This window comes from Gouania willdenowi, chromosome 7 (assembly GCF_900634775.1).
Source record: "Gouania willdenowi chromosome 7, fGouWil2.1, whole genome shotgun sequence".
Taxonomy (NCBI): domain Eukaryota; kingdom Metazoa; phylum Chordata; class Actinopteri; order Blenniiformes; family Gobiesocidae; genus Gouania; species Gouania willdenowi.
This window is the reverse complement of record NC_041050.1, coordinates 19,829,540-19,854,014: the sequence shown is the minus strand read 5'-3', so window position 1 is coordinate 19,854,014 and position 24,475 is coordinate 19,829,540. Positions and strand designations below refer to the sequence as shown.

The following is a 24,475-nucleotide window of genomic DNA, read 5'->3' as shown; positions in this document are numbered from 1 at the left end:
GTAGCATGCATCAAGCAGAGAAAATGTCTGAGATTGCTCCTAAAATTGGTTTAAGAGGACAACAGTACAAAGTGGAAGGACAATGGGAAACATCATCTTTGAGAAAGGAACGTGGTTGGATTTGTAAATGTATAGTTTTCAAAGTATTTTATGCAATCAGCCATATTTATTTACACATTCACGCTCACATCCACACCTAAATGTTGACAGAGCTGTTATTCAAGAATGTAATGCGATTGAGAGTGATGTAGAGTTCAGTGTCGGACACACAGACACTGAATCAAACCCTAACAGCTTAATCTGAAGATGATTCCTGTATCACCCCCACGAGCCTGAGCGCAGGAGTAAGTTGGTATAAAAAACAGGTGAATAAATTTAAACTGAAACTGCATTACAGAAATAAATCTTATTTGTTTTCCCATTAAGTTGTTTTTCACACAGACCTTCATTGCACTGTACTTACAAATACAGGTTGTAAGCGGCTGCCTTGTCCATTTCTTCATCAGGTCCGATGGACTTGACATTCTGATAAAGGCTTCCATGTTTATCCAGGAAGGTGCTGACATGAGGTTCATGATGAGCTTCCTGAAGGATAGAAACACAAATAGGTTTACTGTCTGATGTATCTCAGAAGGCCCCGGAAACATAGGAAACTATTTACTGGAAGACATTTTTTTTTCTCTCCAAATTTGAGATCAAAAACTTCAATCTTATTTTTCTCTCTTTAATTTTAAACTTCATGCAAAATTTGACTGGAAGCCAATGAAGAGTTGATAAAATGGGGGTAATGTGGGCTGTTCTGGGTGCATCGGTTAAAAGTCTGTTAATTTAGAGTAGATGTTGAAACAAGCAAAGACAGAATTACAATAATCAATGCGAGACGATATGAACGCGTGGATGATCATTTCGAGATCCGATTCTGACAACAAATTTCTCACTTTAGAGATAATTCTCAGGTGATAAAAACAGTTATTGGTCAGTTGACGACAGTGACCCCTCAAAGACATTGACTGATCAAACACAACCTCAAGGTTTCTGAGGCTGGTTTTCACTGATGAGCCCAGAGCACCAAGGGCATTCTTAATCATGGGGATCTTTTTATCGGGAGCGATTATCAGAGTTTCCGTTTTGTTAGAACTTATTTGAAGATATACAATGAATGAACTCACATAAAAAGTGAAACTCTGAGTCACTGAAGGAGCAATATCATCTGCATAGAAATGATAAGACACATTTTCAAAACGACGGATCAACCGACCAAGAGGCACCAGGTACAATAAAAACAAAACAGGCCCCAGAACAGAGCCCTGGGCTACACCACATGACAGGTTGTACACATTAGACATTACATCATTGATAGCAACATTAAAAGTTATTCAATTTATATATGAAGTAAACCACTGGAGCACAGCCCCAGAAAACCCCATCTCAAATTTGAGTTGATCAATCAGTATATCGTGATCTACAGTATCAAAGGCAGATGTCAGATCGAGTAAAACCAAAACTGTGTATTGACCAGAGTCAGCAGCCAACATCACGTCACTGGAAACTTTCACAAGAGCAGTTTCAGTGGAGTAGATTTCCCTAAAACCAGATTGATATTTATCATAAAAATCATGCTGTTCCAAAAATGAGATGAGCTGTTCAGCCACCACTTTTTCCATGATTTTTGACATGAAGGGAAGTTTTGATATGGGCCGGTACTTTATAGGCTCCACCGGATCAAGATGAGGCTTTTTAAGAAAGAGATTCACCACAGCATGTTGAAAGAAGCTGGAGACCGAGCCAGATTGAAGTGAAAGGTTGATCAATTTTACCACCCATGGACCGACAACATCAATCTAGCCCATTAAAACCTGAACAAGTACCCCCCAAAAAAAAAACACACAAGCACGGGGAGAACATGCAAACCCCACACAGAAGGCACAGAACGGACCCAAGTGGCCACCCCAGGGCTTGAACCGCAAAGCAAATTTATCTATGGATACAAATAAAGTCACTTGAACCTAAACCTGATCTTGCTGGCTTTGAGGCGTATGTGGTAACCACCACTATGCCACCGTGCACCCCTATATCAAACACCATCAAATTAAATTTTAATAAAATGTATTTTGCACAGGAGTGTGTTGATGTTATTCTTTTCATTCGATAGCATTTGTTTACCTGGTTGTAAATGAATAAGTTCAGCCTGTTCTTTGGGTACTTCAGCGTTAGCAAGCGTTCAAAGAACACAGTGACAAAGGGAGTCGGCTGTTGGATGAAGATCCCAATCATCACTAGGGGGTATTCAGGTTCCTGTTGGAGCAAAAATAACACCACTTTAGATTCAATAATATCTTCCTCCATTAACTATAGGCTTAGATTCCAACTTGGTCTTTCTTTCTTGATGATGTGATTGTCAACTTGATTCGACCATGTTGTCAAGAGAAAAGTGTATTACAAACTGACCTTAAGAGCTGAGAGTGAACGAAGATTCTCATGACACACTGTGCATCCGGTCTCAAAGGTCCATGTGTTGGGGATGTAGTTACCAAGGTAGTTGATCTGGAGCTGGAAATAAATTGTACAGCAGGACAACACTAGTGAGGAGATAATAACATCACTGTAAGTAGAAAATAGATTACCATCAGTGCGTTTGCATGCACACAACTATCGACCGATGCTCCCAAATCAATTATGAGCCTCTAGTCATGTCTGATTATACAGACTGTCACTCTGATGAACGCTAAACAGTGAAAGAGTGTCAGACCTGTTGCTGTGAAATAACCCTGGAACTAAACTGTCACTGTGAATGTACATATACGTATATTATTTAATTTATTATTTAATTTAAATGTTCATCTATGCACACTCTGCAATATAAATACTGGAAAATAAACTTCCTCATGTTTACTTCATCATCCTTTTGCACGACTCACCACTGCACTATTATCCTATTATATTATCCATATTAGTCTTTAATTACTGTTTATAATTTTAGTAGATTGTTATTAATGTTTACATTGTTCAGAGAGAGCACAGTCCACTTTAGTCAAATTCCTTGTGTGTTAAACATACATGGTCAATAAAGATGATTCTGATTCTGATGAAGGAGAGAAAACCCAACTCCTGACAATCTCTGTCTGACTCCGCCTCAATAGGTGGCGCAGTATTGAAGTGCGTATTGAAGTAGTAGTAGAGGAAGATAACAATTAATGAAAATCTCTTCTTCTTTTCCATGTTTTCCTCCCATCATTGTAATATTCAGATGTTCAATTCCTTTAACTGTAGCAGCATGAAATTAGTTTCCTCATTCATTCAAAAGTCCTTCTTCTGCTTCTCACCCACCATCAATCTCCTTCTTCTCCTGTTGGACAGTCGTGCGAGAAAAAGTGGTTCTTGTGCAGAACGCCTTGTCTGATTCCAATCATTATGTGCGTATATGCACTAATAGCTCAACTGCGTGAGTGTGTTAATCGATAATTGAATTCTAGCCTATTGTTTACATGGATTTAAAAATCCACTTATATCAGACTACGCCATTTCTTACCTTTATATATTTATTACCATACCGCTTTATTTACATTTTATAAATTAATTTATAAACTTTTTTTTTTTTTTTTTAAATAAATGTATAATCTCTTTTGTACTCCAATAAAAACTTGCACCTGTGGACTCTGCAATCTGTGGTGTGTAGGTTGGATTGAGAGAATTGTGAATAAAGAGGTTGACTGATTTCATAGTATAGACTGGGCATGTCTTAACTGCTACAGGAGCAACGCCTATAATCAAGGCATTTTTTGAATTTCAAGCCTAGACGCACGTCAGGTCTTAGTTCATCTTTAAATAGTTAGCTCAGGCTAAACAGCCCATTGCTAAACATTAAGCTACCAGTTTGGGTTTAGCACAAAATAGAAATAAACAAGATGCTAAGTGTCATGACACTGTCGCTAACACATAACCCTAAGCTTTGGCTGTAAAGTCAGTACCTTTGTAGGTCCATTGCCATGGATGATGACAGGTAGGGTATCATAAAGCACGTTTCGGGCTCGCACCCGTCCTTCCTCAAACTTCAGCACCACTTCATCTGGAATCACACACACACACACACACACACTGCAGCTTAGCATAGCTATGTGAATGAACTACATGCTGTTATTTTAATAAATTATGAGAACTCCTGTTCAGGTTTAGGGATTTTATTGTGTTGTTTTAGTTTCCTGTTTCTTTTAAATGTCTTTCCACTCTGTCTGTCTGTCTGTTTGTTTGTTTGTCTGTGTGTGTGTGTGTGTGTGGGGGGGGGGGGGGGGGGTTCTTCTGGTCTGCCCAGCTTTCCTTAGAGCTCCTCCCTAGCTCTGCCCTGACTCCGCCCTCTATACCCCATTCCCAGGTGTTGCTAATAACTACTAATCTTTCTTTGCATAGCAGAGCTAGTGGTTGCTAAACTTGGCATGTCTTTGCTGCCTGTGCACTTTCCATGTTGTTTTGTTTTATACTTGTCATTTGGTACCATTTATTGATTTGTATGAATGATAAATTTATCTTTATAATATTTTTTGTGTTATTGTGTTTTGGTTTATTTGCCACATCCCTGCTCCTGAGTTCCTCCAATAATTTTTTGCGTCAAATAAACGTTGTTTATGGATCAACTAGGGCTGCTCAATTAATTGAAATTTGATTACAATTTCAATTATTACACTCAACGATTACAAAAATAACATAATCCAGAAAAAATGATTATAAAAAAAAAAGTGTTTTATTTATTCGCTAAATAAAACAAACACTATTTCGGATATCTACAAAAAATAAGGCTTGGCACACCTGTTATTAATACTAACTTTGAGTTGTTTAATCCACGCACATGCAAGCTCCTCCCCTCTGCCCCGCCCCTCTCAAAGCTAAAGCTAGCCTACAGGCTAACATGAGGAAAGTTGTTGCTAGTGGTCTTGAAACATGGCAGAAGAAACGCAGCAAAAACACTTGGTAAACAAGTGGCAAGTCAAATTCTCTTCTATGGGAACACTTTGGGTTTGATGATGAAGACCTAGAGCAAAAACACATCACGTGCAACAAGTGTTTTGTTTTGTGCAAAAGTGAACATACTTGTTTTTAGTGTTTGAAGGATTTTATTTATGTTTAAAGAATATATTTTATGTTTTTTTTGTACAAAAAATAAATAACTTTTTCGTTGACAAATAATCGTGATTTCAAATGTGACTAAAATAATTGTGATTATTAATTGTTCTATAATCGAGCAGCCCTAGGATCAACTCAACCACACCAACCGTACTTTAACAAAGCATCACAATTGATGAGAATAACTAATAAGAAATGTAAGATATAAAGACTAAAGCTTTTTCCTAGCTCTAAAATGCACAGCGTGTGAATCATTACTTCCACCCTGGATATGCTGGGTTAAGCTTCAGCACTTCACAACTGGAATACATGAGACACTGTAAGATTATGTTGTAGTGTGGCAATCAGGACAGAGGAGGGATGAAACCAAACAACATCAATCTGTGTCCAAAAAAAATCAAACACTTTTGTACAATAAAATCTATATAGAGTAACTAAGCACATGTTTAACTATTTGAATCAAATTAAAAACATTTTTGTGGCTATAAACCTTTCAATTGTGTGCGTATTTGTTCAAAAGAATTGTGAGTTTAGTTGAGCTTGTTAAACTTGTCATGACAACCACTGATCATGTATTGAGATTACATTTCTAAATCCCATATTAAACCTTAACGAACATTCATTCATGCCTCTGGATTCTGCTGTCAAACACACATCCATCCCACAGGCAAGTGACAAATTACCTCGTTGGAGTTTGTGCAAAAGAAGCAGGAATGAACAGATTTTAGTACAAGTCTAAACCTGCAGTGATTCCTCAAAAGACAGTTGTTAAAAAAAGAGCAGAAAGAGCCCCCTGTGCGGAATAGCCTCTACGGTCTGTACATGACTTGCCTTTAGTAACTCAATCTGCCTTTGGAGGAGGTGTAAAGGATCTTGGAGGATGTTTCATTTTGCAGAATATACGTAGATCACAGAAAAGCCACAAAACTAAAGTCATTTAAAATGGCAACGTTCTGGCTTTAAGAAACACTAGAAGAAACCAAGAAAATAAATTGTGGTCTTTTTTTCCCTCTGCTTGATCTAAAAAATTGTTATTGACCACCACATTGTTTTTCTTCATTTCTTTTAGTGTGTCTCTTTTAAATTAGAGAGTAATTAGATTAAAGCTGTACACTTCAATGTTTAACAAACATCATTCCCTTATTGACATCATTACCTGTATTGACAAGTGATGTATCTGAACTTTTAACCTACATTTCACATGATACAGGTAGGTACCCAGTTTCAGAGTGTAGAAAACCCCATTTGTATTAGTTCAACCACTTAAAGATATTGCATTAGCACTGAGAGACATGAAATGCTACGCTCTCTTTGTTACCATGATGCTACGTTTCATTATAGGAGAACACCTGAAATATAAAGAACATTTATATCACAGAGCTTCAATGACCACCGCCTCTGTCGCACGTTACTAACATGTTGTTAAATATATTCCAGTTATGAAATAACTCTTTTTATCTCCTTTGAGCTGCTTTATTTGAAGGATATTTTTTAGATATGTATGTCTGAGCTCAAACTAAAAGTTTTCAACCACAGGTTCTGTTTTATTAAAGTTTTAAATTTGTAAATTAATTATGAACTTTTTTTATGACATCAGATTGAGGCTAATTTTTCAATAAAAGTGTTTTAGTTGGTATTAATTTCATGAGCAACTCGAGTTGCTAGACCGACTGAAAATATATCTGAGTAACAGCACAATGAAGTTTTATTTTCAGTGCTACAAATCATGGGGTTTGTTTTTTGATTTCACAAAGTTGCGTGTCTCCACAATGTTTGCATGTCACTGAGTACGCCACCACCGGGGTCAAGGAAACAGGCTTGTAATCGGAGGGTCATTGGTTCAAATCCAACCTGGGCCATCACTGTGGGATGTTGAGCAAGTCCCTTAACCCTAACTGTTCGTGCTGTACGTCACTTTGGATAAAAACCTCTTGGGATGGGAATTGATAATTTTTTTTTTAGTGAAAACAACTTTGTTTAATCTCATTATCAATGACACACACACAAATTTTTTTTTTTTTTAAACAAATTTTTTAACAAATTAGACGACCAGATTACCACGAGGTCTCCTTTCCACCCTCAGCCAGAAGCTCATTAGGAGTCACACACACTGCTCTGGTCACATGACCACACCACCGCGTGTTGGTAAGAGAGGAGGGGATGAAACCACCACAGACACTCACTGACCAGCAGCGTCCCATCACTGAGCAGATACACTGCAATCTTTGGCGTTTGTGCTAGTCACACTCACACACATGCACACACACACAGGAAGAACAGAGTTTGTTAACGGAGTTCTTCAGCTGAGGGAAGATCTACGACGGTGTTCAGACACAGCAAAGCCAGCGTTGGTTACCTAGCAACAGACTGTTTACAAGGCCTAATAACTGAATCAGTGGAAGGATGGATTTCAGGCTCTAGGAAAGCGTGTCATTAGAGAGAGAAGCTGATCTCATTTCTGCACCACGTGAAGAACCCAGACCTGATTTTTTTTCTCTACGATTCTGTGCAACAAAAACCAAAGGCTGAAATAAACTGGAAAAATCAATAACTGGATGAAATATATTATGCATGTCTGATCAACCGCTGAGTCACACTAACAGGTGTTTACCTTTAATGTGTCGCCTGCTTTCCTCACGACTGAAATGTAAGACTTCTGCTTTAAAGTTCCATTAGCCCAGTTTTATAATAATGGAAAGAATAAGGGTTTACTTCATGGAGATTGGCCCACTTCTTTATACGGACACAAATGTATCCTGCTCCATTTGTAATCTGATTACTTTTTCAGTTTTATGTCGCTGTGTGTATAAGGAAAAACTATGTAAGTAATATCTTCACACGAATTAGTGAGGACAGCATCAAACTGGTTATTGTTAGTTATATTGAGGTAAAAATGTTGAACAAAGTGGATTTGACCTGTTTGCTGCATGTCTGAACACCTGACAGGGAACTCCAGTGAGAGAACAGCAAAAACATCCAGAAATGCTCGGAACGAAATTTAGCAATTCCGATTCCATTATCAATACTGCTTATCGATTCGATTCTCATTGGATGAGGGAATGAAATACTACAAATGGATTTGTTTGCTTTAACTCTTTATTATAATACCTTTGTTTCTTTAATTTCCTGCAGGGATATCAGCTCTTCTTTAGTCCACCAGGTATAGACTGGATAATAATATATACAAAAGCACGATATAAAATTGATGAATTATTATTATTATTATTATTATTATTATTATTATTATTATTACAACATTTTGGCTACAAACATTTGAGAATATTTACAGTGCTCCTTTTGAACGTGAACAACTTCATTGAAAACTAATTCAGACATAAAACAAATAATTATTCTGTAAAAAAGGGACCTAAGCGTTCATTGTCTATGTAGCCAATTCAGAACTGTGTTCATGTAGCATTCTGGATGATTTTTTGTATAAATGCAGTCAAAAAAGTGGAAAAAACATTTTCACTCACCCAGAGCACCGTGAAGGTTCTGGAACAATCTGCACTTGGTGTCCAAAGTAATATTTATAGATTTCTAAAACAAGAAAACATTAATAAAGGGTGCTTGTTACTAACAGAAAACTAGACACATATGGATTAAACACTTAAGGCTAAGGAAACAAACTTGCTTTAGGAAACTCAAATGCTGGCATTTAGCTCACATAGTACATTCAGGCTTGAAAACAAATCAGATTTTTAAAGTAACTTATTAAGATGTAACAAGTCCTTACTTTCTTTTTCTTTTTCTCATTACACAATGTCCGATCTACTCTGTTGTTCTTTGGTTAATGTTATGCTGTTGACACACATGTTTCAAATTAAAAGCCTGCTGAGAACAGGAGCTTTGTGTCCCACTGAGCTACTGGAAGGTCTTTAAAGTGAAACAAATCGTTACCAGACTTTGTTTTCTGAAATATACTGTAGATGAAAACTGTCCATCAAAAAACATCCATATATATTTGTACAACGACATGAAGAGAAACAAAGACTTCTCACTCTTTTGTCTGAATCAATGTAAGTTCTGGTGAAGAAGAGCTGGTCACTTGTGTTGTCCTCTCCTGTCCAGTCAGCAACCATCTTTTTGATGTTTGGAAGATAACCAATGAATCCTGCAGACAGCGATGCCATCAGGAGCAACATTAGACAGGGCTGACTAAACAGTTTCAGAGTGAGAGCTGAGTGGTAGTTGGCAGCAGCTTTCTCACTGTTAGTCAGCTTTTAAAATTGTTGATAGTTTAAAATTTCCACATAAATATTTTTTAAATATTTTTGCATGTTTATTGTGTGTTTACTGTGTTGCAAGTTGTGACAAAACTGCAACTAATAACCATTAAGGATCCAGGCCATGCCTTTTCCTCCCTCTAGAGGGCAGTGTTAGGCACATACATACATTTATATTGTTTTGACTTTTCTGCAAATCATTGAATCAAGATCAACATGATTAAAAAGTTTGGTTATAAGAAAAACTTCAATTATTTGTACTGGAATTTCATTTATTCTCTATTGGTATTATCTCAGATAAATGGCCAGATAAAGTACTTTAACATGTGCCAGAGGCGAGTGTCCCAATACTTTTGGCCGCATTGCCACCCTGTCACACAGTGGGGGAAAGTCTTTCATCTTTCATCACTGACGAGTACAACCAAGTTGAGTTTTTAATGGTTCAGCCCAGGGCTAACTGAGGTCCTGGTGATCCTCTGAAGTAAAAACAAGTGTGTGCCATGTCAGCGTCTTGCAAGTAGTTTACATGTGTGAATGGCAGCCTCACAAAGAAGGTTCTAAAACGTATGTATGGGAGTCTTTGATATATCGCCCTGATTTCATGTTTGAATCACGGCACACAATCAAATCAAAACTGGAGTTGAAAAATTATTTTAGCTGTAAAATCAAGACTTTAAAAGGAACTCAACCCAAATGACAAAGACTATTATACTGTATGTAAACATTACTAGTAAGAATAAGAGGCGATTTAGAAGATAATTAACCACATGCTTGTGGAGGTCGATATGTTTGGCAAACTGTGACAAAATGATTACTTGAGGAAGTGTGACATTCATGGAAACATGTCATGCATTGCCATGGTATTTTTAAATAAAATGGTTTCTACAGTGTTTACAATGTAAAGGACAAAAAGTTGAGTTTACCTTAAAAAAACTTAGATCAATAAGATTGGACAAACATAAGTTAATCAAGTCTAGTTGATCTAAGTAAACATTGGTGCGAAACCATCTCACACATAGACAGGGGTTAAGCTCTATACAATCAGTAGCATGAGTCAAAGAACAATGAAATGGATCACAGTACAGGAATGAACGTACCCCCTGAACCAAGGAACCGGTTCCCCTCCTTTACATAGGGATGTTTGTCCTCCAAATGTCTGTCGGGCCAGATCAGACTCTCAGAGGAAAACACCACCTTGTGTTTGGCCTGCTGGAACTTCTTGAGCAGCTCTTTGGGCCCAGAGGCGAAAACCACATCGTAACTGCATCAAACAGGGGTTGCAATAAAAACCTTTAGTGACTCAGCAGTGTGTGAAGCCAGTGGCACAATTAAAACAAATGAAAAGCTTGCTTTAAGATCATGCCAGCTCTGCTGCATGGTTAAGTTGTCTGTGGTTATGGAAACTGGCAGAAAAGTAGCTGTTCACTCTATTTGGTGTTTGGTGTATTTCATCAATGTGTGCTTAAAAGAAGCAGCCGTACAGGTTAAAGGAGACATATCACGCATTTAAATCCTTCCTTTTTACATATAAATCATACAGTTGTGGTCTATATAAAGCGGAACTGCAATGCTTGGGTCTGAATTCCTCATTATTATAGCTCCACAGGCCCCTTTTCTACCCCTTTTCTGATGTGCTTCTGAGAGCAACTTGTTTTGGTGCGGTCTCTTTAAATGCAAATGAGACACTTTATACCCCGCCCCCTCTCCAGGTTGCAGAGGTGACACTCGGTTCAACTCCACCCTGTTTGGCCATTTTTGTAGTTTGATAGAAGAGATACAATTGTCGAGCGGCGCAGAAAATGTTTATTCACACGTTATTTACAAAATGTCAACAACGGAAGACTTGTCCATCCAGCCTTACATGTTTGAGCCAGAGTCGGACCCAGCGGAGCGAGATGAAAATGAAGATGATGAACCTGCAGAACCCTAACAAGTGAGCTAACACAAGCACCGAGCTAACGCTAGTGTCAAGCTAACGTCACGAAATGCATTTTAATACAGTCTTTTCAAAGACAAAAACAGAAAAATGAAATGACTAATGAAAACTTTAGACTTAAACTAAATCACGTAGGCCATATCATCAAGGATCTAAAACGAGCACACAGCGCGAACATATGAAGACGGTGCAACTGCTAATGCTAACAAAACAATGACAGGGACGTCTTATCATCACACTTTTTAGCGTTATTTACAGCTTACCGAAGTGCTCTGTTCATCGTCTCCAAAGATAGAAGGAATAGACCCCTTTCGGCAAATCCTTCTTTATACTGGTGAAGCAGTCATCCTTGAAGTGCTTCGCGCACACAAAAATGACCTTACCCACAGATGTGGATACATTTCCATAAAAAATAAAACTCAACCAGGCACTTTGAAAAGGTTCTGATGCTGGGAGACGGTGTAATGAAGCGTGTGGGTTACTACATCCAACAACCGAACATTTTGACTTATTCTCTCGTAACTTCGGCATCCTGGAGCTTGGACTACAAAATAAAAGCGAGAAATAAAAATGGCGGATTGCTCGAAGTGTTGGACCTGGAGTCGATGTCCTAATTTGGCAGTTCCACTGCAAATACTGTGACGTTATTGTTCAAAAAACGTAATAGAGAATCGAAAAATCAAAACAGATTGAAAAATATGACCAAAGCAGAATATAAAGATATCAACGGAGCACCTGAAAAGACTAATTTGAACTTTTCTGTACTTCTAAACACTAAATATACAACAAAATGCAGGGCTAAAAAAGTGGATTTAGCATGATGTGTCCCCTTTAAAGCCTGGTTTACCCAAGCCATCTCTGATCCTGCTGGCTTTTCCCATTTCAGAACTCTGAGGCCCACATAGTGTAGGCCTCATACTTATAAATCAACGAGTATTTGCTTGAAAAATTGTCACTCAAAAGTTTGTTTCGATCTCCACTGTAAACACTCTCTTATTGATATTGTCAAAAATGTTTCACGCATTGTATTGTGGGATGTGGAGTCCCAGAGACGGATGCATAGATTGTTTTTTAATTTAATTTTTACTGTAATTTCTTGTGTTTCTTCACCAGACAAGAATGACAGTGACACCATTTGTGTTCTAGTTTGTTCCTGATATTTTACGTGATATCGACTCACGCAGTGAGGCATTCAATTTCGGCTGGATTCAGATATTTTCGCGTAAGACCAGAAAAAAACACTGGCCACGGTTACAAGATGTTTTTTATTTCGGAATTAGTTATTCCGAATTAAATTATTCGGAATTAAAGCATTCTGCTTCGTGTTTACATGGAAATAGCAATTCCGAATAGAGGTTTACATGGAAAATGGGTTTATTTGGCTTTATTCCGCTTTCGGTCTGGGGGTTGGGAAGCATTCTGATTGGACAGGGGGCAAATGTGACATATTCATGTCTATAGGTGAAAAAAACACAACAAACCTTTTCTTTTCAGCTACAACATAGAAGACCACATGAGAACTTTTCACTTTATTTTGATTGTAGTTTTGAAGCAGCATCTCAACAAAAACACAAGGTTTCGCTTTGCTCCACGTCGCGGAAAAGAGATAGAGCAGCGGAGAAAGGAGATAGAAGTCCGTACTTTGGTCATTCAAAGACAACGGTTAGTGCGACAGCTGCTCTACCTCCACTATGCAGGACAATGAGTGAAAAATGAACTTTATAATAATCCGCGCATCATTAGTGAAGCTCTGGTGCTTCATGCCCCGATGAAGCTGTTCCATTTGCCAAGGTCCATGTGTGTAATAAGTCTGTGTGTCCATGTGAATGTCTGCATATTTACCCTTCTGTCCATCCACTCTTTTCATTATATCCATGTCTTTTAAGGCTCTTATTGAATAAATAGTCTCAGCTCGTGATTTACAGGAGGATCTAACACTGGAACAGTGGCACAGAGCATGTAAGGTAACCCAGACAGGGACGAGTAATACTCGCATAAAACTCCTACAATACAACTGGCTGATGAGGGTGTATCTCACTCCAGAAAAATTGAATACATTTAATATGAATATCCCAGACACTTGCGATAGGTGTGGTGTAGATAGGGGCACTATCTTTCACTATGGCAGTGTTGGGAAGAGGTTAGATTACATGTGCAGGACATCCTCTTAATCAGATTAGAGCTAGATCCCAAACTCTTTCTACTGGGCCTCTACCCAGCTGCTCATAATATAAAACGTCATGAAATAATTTTTTTAAATATATGTTTTTTACAAGCTAAGAGGACAATAGCTCTAACATGGAAAAGTACGAGTAGGCCAGGTATTGCAAAGTGGTTTAGGGAATTATCTTCCTGTCTGCCTTTGGAAAAAAATTCCTACATCCTTAAGAACAAACAGGAGACATTTCAAAAAGTGTGGGGTCGATTTATCCATTACATTAAAAACAAAGACTTATCTCATCTGTTGAACGAACATGGAATAGAATAAAAGCACGCTCTGCTAAACTCTTCCCCCATTCTTGGGTCACTGGATGTTACTGCAAAGAAACTTGTATGGACTCATCCATCCATCCATTTTCAGACCCACTTATTCCTGTTTGACAGGGTCGCGGGGGTCTGCCGGTGCCAATCCTTTCGTGTATTTACTTTTTTGGTCCCATTGTGTCTGCACAGTTATAGTGACTATATTTGCATAAAGGGGAAAAAACCTAATGTAGGGTTTTAATATTTCTGTTTCATTGAAAAGTCCCCGTCCTACACATTGTCTTACTTGAATCTTTGTTGGACTTGTGTTTTTTTTATATACTTGGAAAATTCAATAAAGATATTGTTTTAAAAAATAGTCTCAGGTGGATGGCCGTCTTGGACTATGTCGTCATCAGCGCATCATTGTGGCAAGTCGGGCATGTGCAGAGTGACCGGAATTAACCGTAAGCGGAATTATGTGTTTAAAAGAAAGAGGAATTATTTAATTTGGAATAAACAGAACAGAACAGAATAAACCAGTTTAATTTGGAATTAAATTTGCATTAAGAATTAAGTGTTTACAAGGTCAGTTTAAAAAAGATTTCACTTTTATTCTGCTTTAAAGAGGAATTAAAGCTCCCATGTAAACGTGGCTATTGTTTTGCCGCAACATTCCGTCCTTGAAAACACAAGAAGTGTGTTGGGAAATCACTTTGGCAGCGTAGTTCTGTCAAAGTCAACAAGAAAGTGGATGAGATCAAAACAAACTTTCAAGCGGCAATTTAAACCTTCTACATTTTGATCCAGCAAATGATCTTTATTGATCCACAAGGACTAAAATAAGATAATATATTAATTAATATATATTTATCTGGTTAAAAAAATACCATCTCCAGCAGCTTTAAATAACTATAACAACAGATTTTAAGATTTTAAACTCATTAGGGGGTATTTCATAAAGGAGGTTCAACAAACTCTGAGTCTATCCATAAACTCTGAGTTAACATACCTTGTGATGGGAAACTCTGAGTATCCAGTTCAATTACAGCTTGCATGAAGTGGGTCAATCAACTCTTGAGTATGTAAATCTTGAGTTATTCACGTGCACGAGCGCAATAAAAAGCCATCTTCAATGGAGCAAAAATGAGCTACCATGGCAACGAGCCGGATGAGAGCGACTTATTTCACCCTGATGGAGCTAGAAGTTCTCCTGCAGCTGTGTGGGTAATATGAGCCTATTCTAAGAGGAAAAAAAGTAGACAGAAAAAGTAACATTGTTGCAGCTGCCAAGGAGGAGATTGCTGCTCAAGTCCAGCTCTGTCCAGCTCCGGTGGAATTAGCGAAAATATCCGATTAAATTACGTGTCCACCTCACGAAACGTCACATGCATGTGTGGGAATAGCTCTATAATGAGTCTGACTGACTATTTTTCCAAAATGTCTGACTCGAAGACCAAATCCAGGAGAAGAAACCCTGGGGGGAAAAATGCTAATGGCGAGGCGGAGCCTGACGAAGCTGGTGACGTGGAAGCTACTGCCACCAATGCTGAGGCCAGGAGCGAAGTGGATCAGAACATTCTATTAGCTTTGTGCAAGATAACGGATAATATCACCAAGTCATTTGATGCCAGAATTGCTATCCATGATCAGACATCCCAATTACAACAGCTGGGAGCCCATGTCAATGATGCGGAAGCCCGGATCTCAAGTGTCGAGGATACGACAGATTCCCTGCATGCTACTGTGAAAAAGTCAGCGACATGGCCGATCATATGGATGACTTGGAGAATAGTAACCGTAGATGTAACATCCGCTTGCTTGGTGTACCAGAGGGCACCGAGGCCAAAGATCCGGTTACTTTCTTTGAGACGTGGCTCCCTTCCTATCTCAAGCTCACAACTAAGACTGGAAAGATTAGGTTGGATAGCACTCACCGCTCCCTCGCTACCAGGAACCCAGGTCCTGATCGGCGCCCCAGACCCATCATCATTAAGTTTCATAACTTCACTGATAAACCACGAGTGATGGCTGCGACAGAGCCAGACCAACCCGCTGACTGGATCCGCGTCTCCTTTTTCAACGACTACTCAGCTGCACTGGTCAAGAAGTGCAAAGCCTTCGACGCTGTGAAGAAAAGCCTGAGAAGCAAGAATGTCGAGTACGCGCTCATGTATCCCGCTACCCTAAAGTTGACCATCAACGACATGAAGAAGAGGTTTGATTGCCCAGAGGAGGCTGCAGCATACGTGGATTCCTTGCCGTAGACTACTACGCGCAGTGGACTCATCATTTTTTCAAAGATTTGCCAGTTTGTGCCTTTTGAAGCCTGTGAGTATCAATTACAAACATTAGTGACAGTCTTAAGGTACTCTTTCCCCTATTATTATTATTTTCAGGACGTTAATTGTTAGCCAAGTGAAAATGTTCCACACCGGGTGCTTGGCAGTGTTTAACTTTATGAATAGGCGTGAGTTAAACGCTGGTTGCTGTGCCATGCACAAAAGGATTTATCCCTACATGTTCAGTAGGGTTGTTGCCAAGTTTTTTTTCTTTATGTTACGTTACTACACAGCTCATTTTTTTCCTCTCATTGTTTTGTCTTCACATTGCTCTTGTTTCATTTGGAGTGTGGTGGATCTTTTGCCTATACACTACGAGAATAAAACAACTAATGAGTAAGTTATGGTTATGTACCTGGAATGTGAGGTGCGTCCACAATCCCATTAAATGGAGGAAAATATTTATGTGTCTTCAGAAAGATGCCATAGATATAGCTTTGTTACAGGAGACACATCTTGATGACAAGCAGCATTTGAAATTACAACAAGGGTAATTCAGCCAAGTGTTTTTTTTACAACAAGAAGCAGGGGAAAAGCAAGAAAAAAATGCCTTTTAAAGTGTCTGACTGTGTTAAAGATCATTGGAGCCATTATGTTATAATTAAAGGAACTTTGCAAGGTCAAAATATAGTGATAATGATAGTATAAGTCCCACCTGCTCATCCAGTCACCTTTCTTACAAAATTATTTATGGACCTAGCTCCACTGATTTTTAATTCTACAGTTATCATTGGTGGGGATTTCAACATGATATTAAATTCATTCATTGATAGATTTCCGCCCAGTGCCACAGCCTCCTCTCCTGGAGCCAATGTGCTCTATGCTATATGTGATGAGTTTGGGTTGATTGATGTATTCATCCATCAGATAAACAATATACATTATTCTCTGCCAAACTAGAATTGATTTTTTCTTTCTCCCATTTACCGATTTCTATTCAGTTTCATCATGCAAAATTTCCAGCATAATCATTTCTGACCATGCAAGAGTAATTATGGATATCAACCCTAGATCCTCACTGCAACAGTGACTGGAGACTTAATACTATTATTCTTAAAGATGAGAATTTTAAAACCCATTTTTGTACTGAATTTAGGGCATTTCTATCAATTAATACTCCATCAGCCAAAAATGCTTCCATTTTATGGGAAACTTGCAAAGCATATGCCAGGGGACTAATTATCTCATATTCTGCAACAAAGACGCGCCAGAGACAGGAGAAACAAAAATCCTTAGCAAGTGAATTGATGGACAAGGAAAAAGTCTACGTTATTTCTCCCTCAACACCGCTGTGGGATGAAATCACCACACTTAGATCAGCTCTCAATTGCCTATTTACTAGGGACGTAGAGAAAAAAATTAAATACGCTAAACAGAGATTTTACAACCACGGAAAATGTATACGATATTATGTTAAAAAGCAGGCAGAATCTCTAATTATTGCAGCTGTGTCTGATGGGAAGGGCCACAAAGTATAAAAGAATAAATTGTATAAATGGCTGTTTTAAGAACTTTTACAAGCAATTATATTCTTCTGATCAAGCTACAGGGGCGGAGAACTTAAAGAACAATTTCTTTGTGCAATTTGAATTGCCAAATTTGTTGGAAGAGCAGAAGGCTGCCCTTAACAGTCCCATGACTAAAATGGAAGTGAATAAAGCTATTAAATCTTTACCGGGGCCTTGCCTCCATAGTGAACCGACACTGTAGTATATGCACTATTTGTTCATGCAGAGGTGTACTCCGCTCTTGTGATTCGGCGAATCGGCGAGCCTGTTATATCACCTCCTATCACTGATCTGACGTGTTTGTGACACAATGCGACACAGCGGTTGGAGAAAACAAATGATTATCACATTAAATCCACTTTTGCTGTAGCTGGAAGAGGAATGGAGGAGGAGAAAGTGACTGAGAAGCTTAACACTCTGCTGGAAACAATAAGTGTGTAGAGAGCAAACATAACATCGCTTTGCTGATCACTGATCACTAAGGATGTAACGATTAATCGTAAGGCAGTTAAAAATCGATTCATAGGTATCGCGGTTGATATCGATTTTCTGAAAATTGAATCGTAGTACTTTTTTTAAACAGCAGAGGGCACTATACATTTATCCTTCTCTTGTCCAAATGCCGAGGCGGCGGGCGGAATCTGCTACTACTTTATTTCTGGCCGCCTTCTACTATTAAACATGTTAATAAATGATTCCTTACCCCTTTAGCACCGAAAGAATATCTGTAATATTACGTGAATGTCTGTAAAAGTCACGTTTTTCTATTAGCTCTGTCTGCTAGCATAGCATCTCTTTTTCACTGCACAGAATATCTGCATGCCAACCGACCACTGGGTTACCAGCGGCCTCTGCTGATCCAAACAAATGTCTGACGTAAATACAGTGCAATGACTGTTTTTTTTTTTTTTTAAAGTCCAATTGTTAAAGCACAAAATACATTTTCAGTTGCACTTTTAAAAAGAAATAGAACTATTATGCTGTTTTGCATTGTTTATTATAGAACCAGAATTTAAATTAATTGACTTCTTCTTCATTTGTATTATTCCTTTATTTATTTCATTCAAGATTTATTTTTAGTTAAATTGCATTGTTTTGAATAGTTTGTCAAGGGAGTCTTTTGACAATGAAAAATAAAAGGAAAATAGTACAGTATTTTCTAGTTTTTTCCCCAAGAAAGAATAAAGGAATATTTTTCAATCATCATTTGTCTACAGTCCCATTTTGTAAAATAAATCATGAGAGAATCGTATCGTGAACCCAGTATCGTGAATCGAATCGTATCGGGAGTTGAGTTAATTGTTACATCCCTACTGATCACCCTGTAAAAGAGCAAGACATGAAGTGAGTGAGCGTCTATAGACACGCCCACTCATGAATATGCATAAGCAGGCTCCAAAACGGCCTGATTTCAGAACTGTTCAGAAAGTGACTTTTTAAGAGCACTAAAACTCTGGAAAACAGGCGAGTTTGGGAAAATAAACCTCAAATACTATGTTTTTGGGTCAAAAATTGCATATGTCCCCTTTAAAGAAGGGGAAGTGTCCTGAATCTTGTGCATCTTATAGGCCTACAGCACTATATAGAAAGTTGCTTTCCAAAATTTTAGCCTCTCATTTAAAAAAATCTCTTACCATTATTAATAAAAGCGGATCAGACAGGTTTTATAAAGGGCCGGGGTTCGTCAGCCAATGTTAGATGCCTGCTAAATGCAATTCCAGCTTTTAAACAAAATTCTCTTAACAGTCTGGTGCTTTCTCTAGATGCGGAGAAAGCGTTTGACTGAATTTGCTTTACACATAGGGTAAATTTGGTCTGGGTAAAAATTTTATAAAATGATGAAAATAATATACAATGGACCGAAGGCAGCGGTTTTGACCCATGGATTCCGGTCTGAAAATTTCACTAGTCAGAGAGGGGTAATGCAGGGCTGTCCTCCGTCTTCCCTCCTCTTTGCTTTGGCCATTGAGCCTCTTGCTGAGGTCATCAGGACAGCACCTAGAATAAGCAGTTTACAAAATGGACATTTGTGTCATAAAATAACCTTGTACACAGACGATGACTGATTCTTTTGACTGACCCAGAAACGTCAGTAACGTCTCTTATAGATGTAATCAACAGTATTAGTTAAAAGTAATAAAGTAATAAACAACCCTGCCTTTCCCACGGGCTCTTCGGATCCTGGGTTTCAGCAGTGGTTTAGAAAAAAATTAAATTACTCATTGACCTTTTCTCAAACAATAGACTTATGTCATTCAAACAGCTTAATAACACTTACAACGTGACCAAACAAAATTTGTTTTCGCTTTCTGCAAATCAGAAATTTGTGTCATAAAATAACCTTGTACACAGACGATGTTCTTATTCTTTTGACTGACCCAGAAACGTCAGTAACGTCTCTTATAGATGTAATCAACAGTATTAGTTAAAAGTAATAAAGTAAATTTGGCCAAATCAGAGGCTATGCCTCTTGGTACTTTCTCAACAACACCAACTACGGTGCCACCCTTTCTTTTCAAATGGTCTCCCAAAGGGTTTGTGTATTTGGGTATATCTATTACTTCTTCTTTTGAATAGCTATACAAAGCCAATTTTGTGCCAATATCAAACTAAAAAGGATCTAGAACGCTGGGCCTCTCTCCCTATTTCTTGGTTAGGTCATATATCTCTGGTTAAAATGAATGTATTACCCAAGCTTTTATACCCTATTCAAATGGTTCCGGTTCTATTCTCTAAAAGGGAGTTAAAGGATATAAATGGATGGCTCAGCTCCTTTAATTGGAATAAGCGTCGACCTAGGGTTAAGACGGCAGTATTACATTTACCAAGTTCAAAAGGTGGCTTAGACATGCCCAATATTAAAATATACCAACTTTGAGCACATTTAAGATTTGTAAATGAATGGGTCAAAGGTAAAACTTCAATTTGAATGGCTGTTGAGGCGGCATTGTCGCAGTGCAGACTTCGTGATTTGTTACTTTTTTACTATCTTTAAAGAAATTGAAGTTTACCGTACAAATCCCATAACCATCAATACCCTAAAAGCATGGCGGCTTGTACGCCAGCTTGAGGGCAGATCAAATATAACATCCATGTTCACTCCAATAATAAACAACCCTGCCTTTCCCACGGCCTCTTCGGATCCTGGGTTTCGGCAGTGGTTTAGAAAAATATTAAATTACTCATTGACCTTTTCTCAAACAATAGACTTTTGTCATTCAAACAGCTTAATAACACTTACAACCTGACCAAACAAAATTTGTTTTTGCTTTCTGCAAATCAGACATTATATCACCCATAGTACAAACCTTAGTGATCACCCTGAAATATCAGCTGCTGAGAAAATGCTGTTTCAACAACAAAATTTTCTGTCACTATAGATGAAGAAACATGGGATTCTATCTGGTGTAATGCAAAAAAGATTTAAATTTTTACTCGGACAAGAGAAATGTAACTAAAAATGATGAGTACATATATCTCCTCACAGACGGCATCTCTTTAACCGCTCTCTCTCTCCTCTGTGTCTTAAGTGTAAAACTGAAACGGGAATACTGACTCATTGCCTCTGGTCTTGTCATAAACTTCAGCAATATTGGACTCAAATCCTACTTGAAACTCAAAGTATTTTTCATATTAATAAAGAGATGGACCCTATGTCTTTGATCCTTGGACTTTCATGCACACAAGTGAAAACATCAGCTGGACAAAAACTGTTCAATATTCTAACATTTGCTGCCAGGAAAAATGTCCTTTTACACTGGATCACTGAAAAAGTTCCATCTGTCGGCAGTTGCCCTAAAATAATTTCTGAAATGATCCCCTCAGAATACCTGACCAAAACCTGCCAAAACCACACCAGCATGGACCAGTTTTACACAGTGTGGCGCTCGTACTTGGACTATATTGGATCAGACCTTTCATCCATCCTTTTAAAAGGATTCCTGTACGTTTGAATTGTATTGGTAATTGCTGTATATATACTGTAAATCTCATCCACCACCTCCTATATTTTGTATATTCATTATATTCAGACCTGTTGTTTTGTTTGATGCCTGTTGTAGGCACTGTTTTGTTTTGTTTAATGAAAATCTAAAATTGCAATAAAAAGAATGAAAATACATGCAGTAACTCAAACACTCAACAGGTAACCAGATTTAAGATCCTATCAAACATGGATAAATAACTGGTTAAAAATGTTATGTTAATTTAGGGTCAATCCAACAGCAGAATAACGCACTTGGCAGCAGCTAAACATATAATATAAAAACATCATTCAGAACAGTATTGCATATTTAGTTTATCATCTCACCACATTTCGAATTTTATTTTATTTTTTAAATTGTCGTCTCATATTGAAGTCATTTCCTTTAAATTGACATATAATTTAAAAAAAAAGTGATTGAAAGCCATACGACTGCGTTTTAATGCAGAGCAACCTTTCTGATTGCTCTGCATCCAGTGCCTTTCCCTAAATGCTCTGCATCCCCAATGATTGCAAAAAATATATAAAGCAGCACACGTGTAACGATGTGAGCTCACGTCCTGCAGTGTGTAATGTTACAAATGTGTGGTCAGATGGAGTGTCAAGGTAAACTGTAAAGTGTTCCTTGAGAAGTGGTAGCATTCCCAAAGAAATGCTTCAGGAAAACAAAGAATATACAGTCTTGGACGGAAACACCTCTCACATCGTAGAGCATCTCTACTCATTTGCGCCTCAACATCATCGGATTTGGAATGAACGGACGAGCAATGACTGACTGATGTTTAGGTGGGCGGAGCCAGGTAGAAACCCAGTGGTGTCTTACACAAAATCTGCCAGCAAGCAGGTTCAGTTCAAGGAGAATGTTACCATTGTGACATACTAAAAGTATACTGTAGCTTACCTTGCTTTCTAGAACCAGAAACTCAGAGTTTCCCTTATTTGAGGCCGAACATACTCAGAGTTTGAACATAAGCTGTTTTCTGAAATACCCCCTGAACTCTAAAGACGGAGGAAATTATTTTCCACTGCTTTTTTTTTAACTGATATGGGTCAGGAAACTAAGACAAGAAATTAAACCTTAAGTTACATATCTCTTCTTGTTGTCTATACCTGCTTATCCTTAGTGTAAAGGGTCGCAGGGGATGCTGGAGCTTATCCCAGCAGACATACCCTGGAAAGGACACCAGTCTATCACGGGGCTAGACAAAACAAGTTAGGGGCCACCAGCGGAGCTTGAGAACCCACAACCCTTGCACGGAGAGGCAGCAATACTCACCAGTGGGCCACAGAATGATCCTTAATACTAAAGTACATTTTGAAATTGTTACCTGTCAATAAACAGAATGATGAGGTCCTCAGTCTTCATCTGCTCCAGAGCTGCTTTAAGAAGGCGCACCTTTTGACCTCCTCCTGGAGCTGACATGTAATCACCTCCCTTCCATTCTTCGCCTGCACCAAGAACCTTCCAACAGTGACATTCATTTTAGTTTCTCACTTGTTCAAGAAATATAAATACACCAATCAGTCAAATTAATTTGACCACTTTCTTGATACTGTTCTGTGTAACTCCCTCTTTCATGGTATGACACAAACTTTTAATTTCCCTGGATCCACTGAGTCAAACTTGTAAACACTGCATTGACACTGTGGCTGGTTTGAATGAACACTAGCCACTGCAAACCAACCAGTGCTACAATGAGGAATTCACTTATCCTAGATATCTCATAACCAGACATTCGGAATCCAGATCAACTGTACTATGAAACTGTTTTCAACAAGTTAATTTAACCCAGGCTTTTTCAATCTGCATCAGCGCACGCTCACATAAATGCTAAGATGTTTGCAGCATCTGACCAATCACAAAAATGGAGAAACTGTGCAAAGCATCCTATGTTAACATGAAGGAACAGTAAAAGTACTTTAACTGAGGTGTCGTTACCTCCACGGTGTAGTTGAAGTGTTTAGCCGACCTCATGAAACGCCTGAAGCCATCAGTCTCTTTGGTTGCAACAGTCACAACTAGAAGTTTCTCTGCAAGACATGAAATTACACTGTTATTCAGGAAAGTAAGTGTGGAAAAAACATAATAACATTTCATCATTTCACAACATGAATTTAACTTGAACACCCTAATTAGTATTAACAAATGTACTGTAAGTATAGATACAATATACAATATTGGAAAGAATATTTAGTTAAAAAAACTTCAAACCAAATTAAAAAATAATAAACAAATCTGAGTGACAAATAGAACTGAACATGCACGTGTGCCTTTTACAGCCCATTCAGCATCTGATAACTGATAATAAGTGTGTTGGCAAAGAGCATGATCAACTGGTTATGCACTTGGCGTAATAGTGATAGTAGCATTTATGCTGCTGCTTAATGGCCTTGATGATGTGCTGACAAATTTCAGCATTGACCCTGGTTTGATAAAAAGTCCAGACACATAAAATCCCTCATACAAGCAGATTAAGTTCCCAAGACATTCAATGAATGTTATTCAGGACGACTGAATAGTTTTTTCTTCTTCTCCAGTCTAAACAGAGACTGGAGACATAGATTCATATCCTGTTTAATGAGGAATCGTTCAAGTGATTCTTTCCACAAAGTTTTATTTCAACAACACACGGTGAAGCACAAGCTTCCACTATTTTGTCTTTCTTTTTCTCATGCTCACTCCTGACTCGGGATGTCTTTTGGAAGACATGTTGACACTTCATGTTCTGCAGCTCTACAAACTCTCCTCTGATTGGTCAGACGTCAACTACTGTCAATCATTGCAGAGATGCATTACAGCTCTCTTATCTCCTTCCGAGAACCGATTGTCCTGTACTGCACCTCCCAGTAGCGTGGGTGTGCATCCATTGAGCATATGCGCAAATGCGTCCCCTCGCACAAAA

At 38.3% G+C, this 24,475-nt stretch overlaps 1 protein-coding gene across 3 annotated transcripts in view; it reads right to left on the bottom strand.

The window, feature by feature from the left end:
* plod1a (procollagen-lysine, 2-oxoglutarate 5-dioxygenase 1a) overlaps positions 1-24,475 on the bottom strand; it is a 44,627-nt gene that overhangs the window by 13,538 nt on the left and 6,614 nt on the right. For all 3 annotated transcript variants that reach the window (XM_028453049.1, XM_028453051.1, XM_028453050.1), the window contains exons 2-10: positions 23,512-23,603; positions 22,901-23,034; positions 10,439-10,602; positions 9,117-9,229; positions 8,592-8,655; positions 3,969-4,066; positions 2,449-2,550; positions 2,164-2,295; positions 464-585 (exon numbers count right to left, since the gene is read on the bottom strand). In XM_028453049.1, coding sequence (XP_028308850.1) covers positions 464-585; positions 2,164-2,295; positions 2,449-2,550; positions 3,969-4,066; positions 8,592-8,655; positions 9,117-9,229; positions 10,439-10,602; positions 22,901-23,034; positions 23,512-23,603 — 1,021 coding nt within the window. The remainder of the gene's footprint in view (positions 1-463; positions 586-2,163; positions 2,296-2,448; positions 2,551-3,968; positions 4,067-8,591; positions 8,656-9,116; positions 9,230-10,438; positions 10,603-22,900; positions 23,035-23,511; positions 23,604-24,475) is intronic.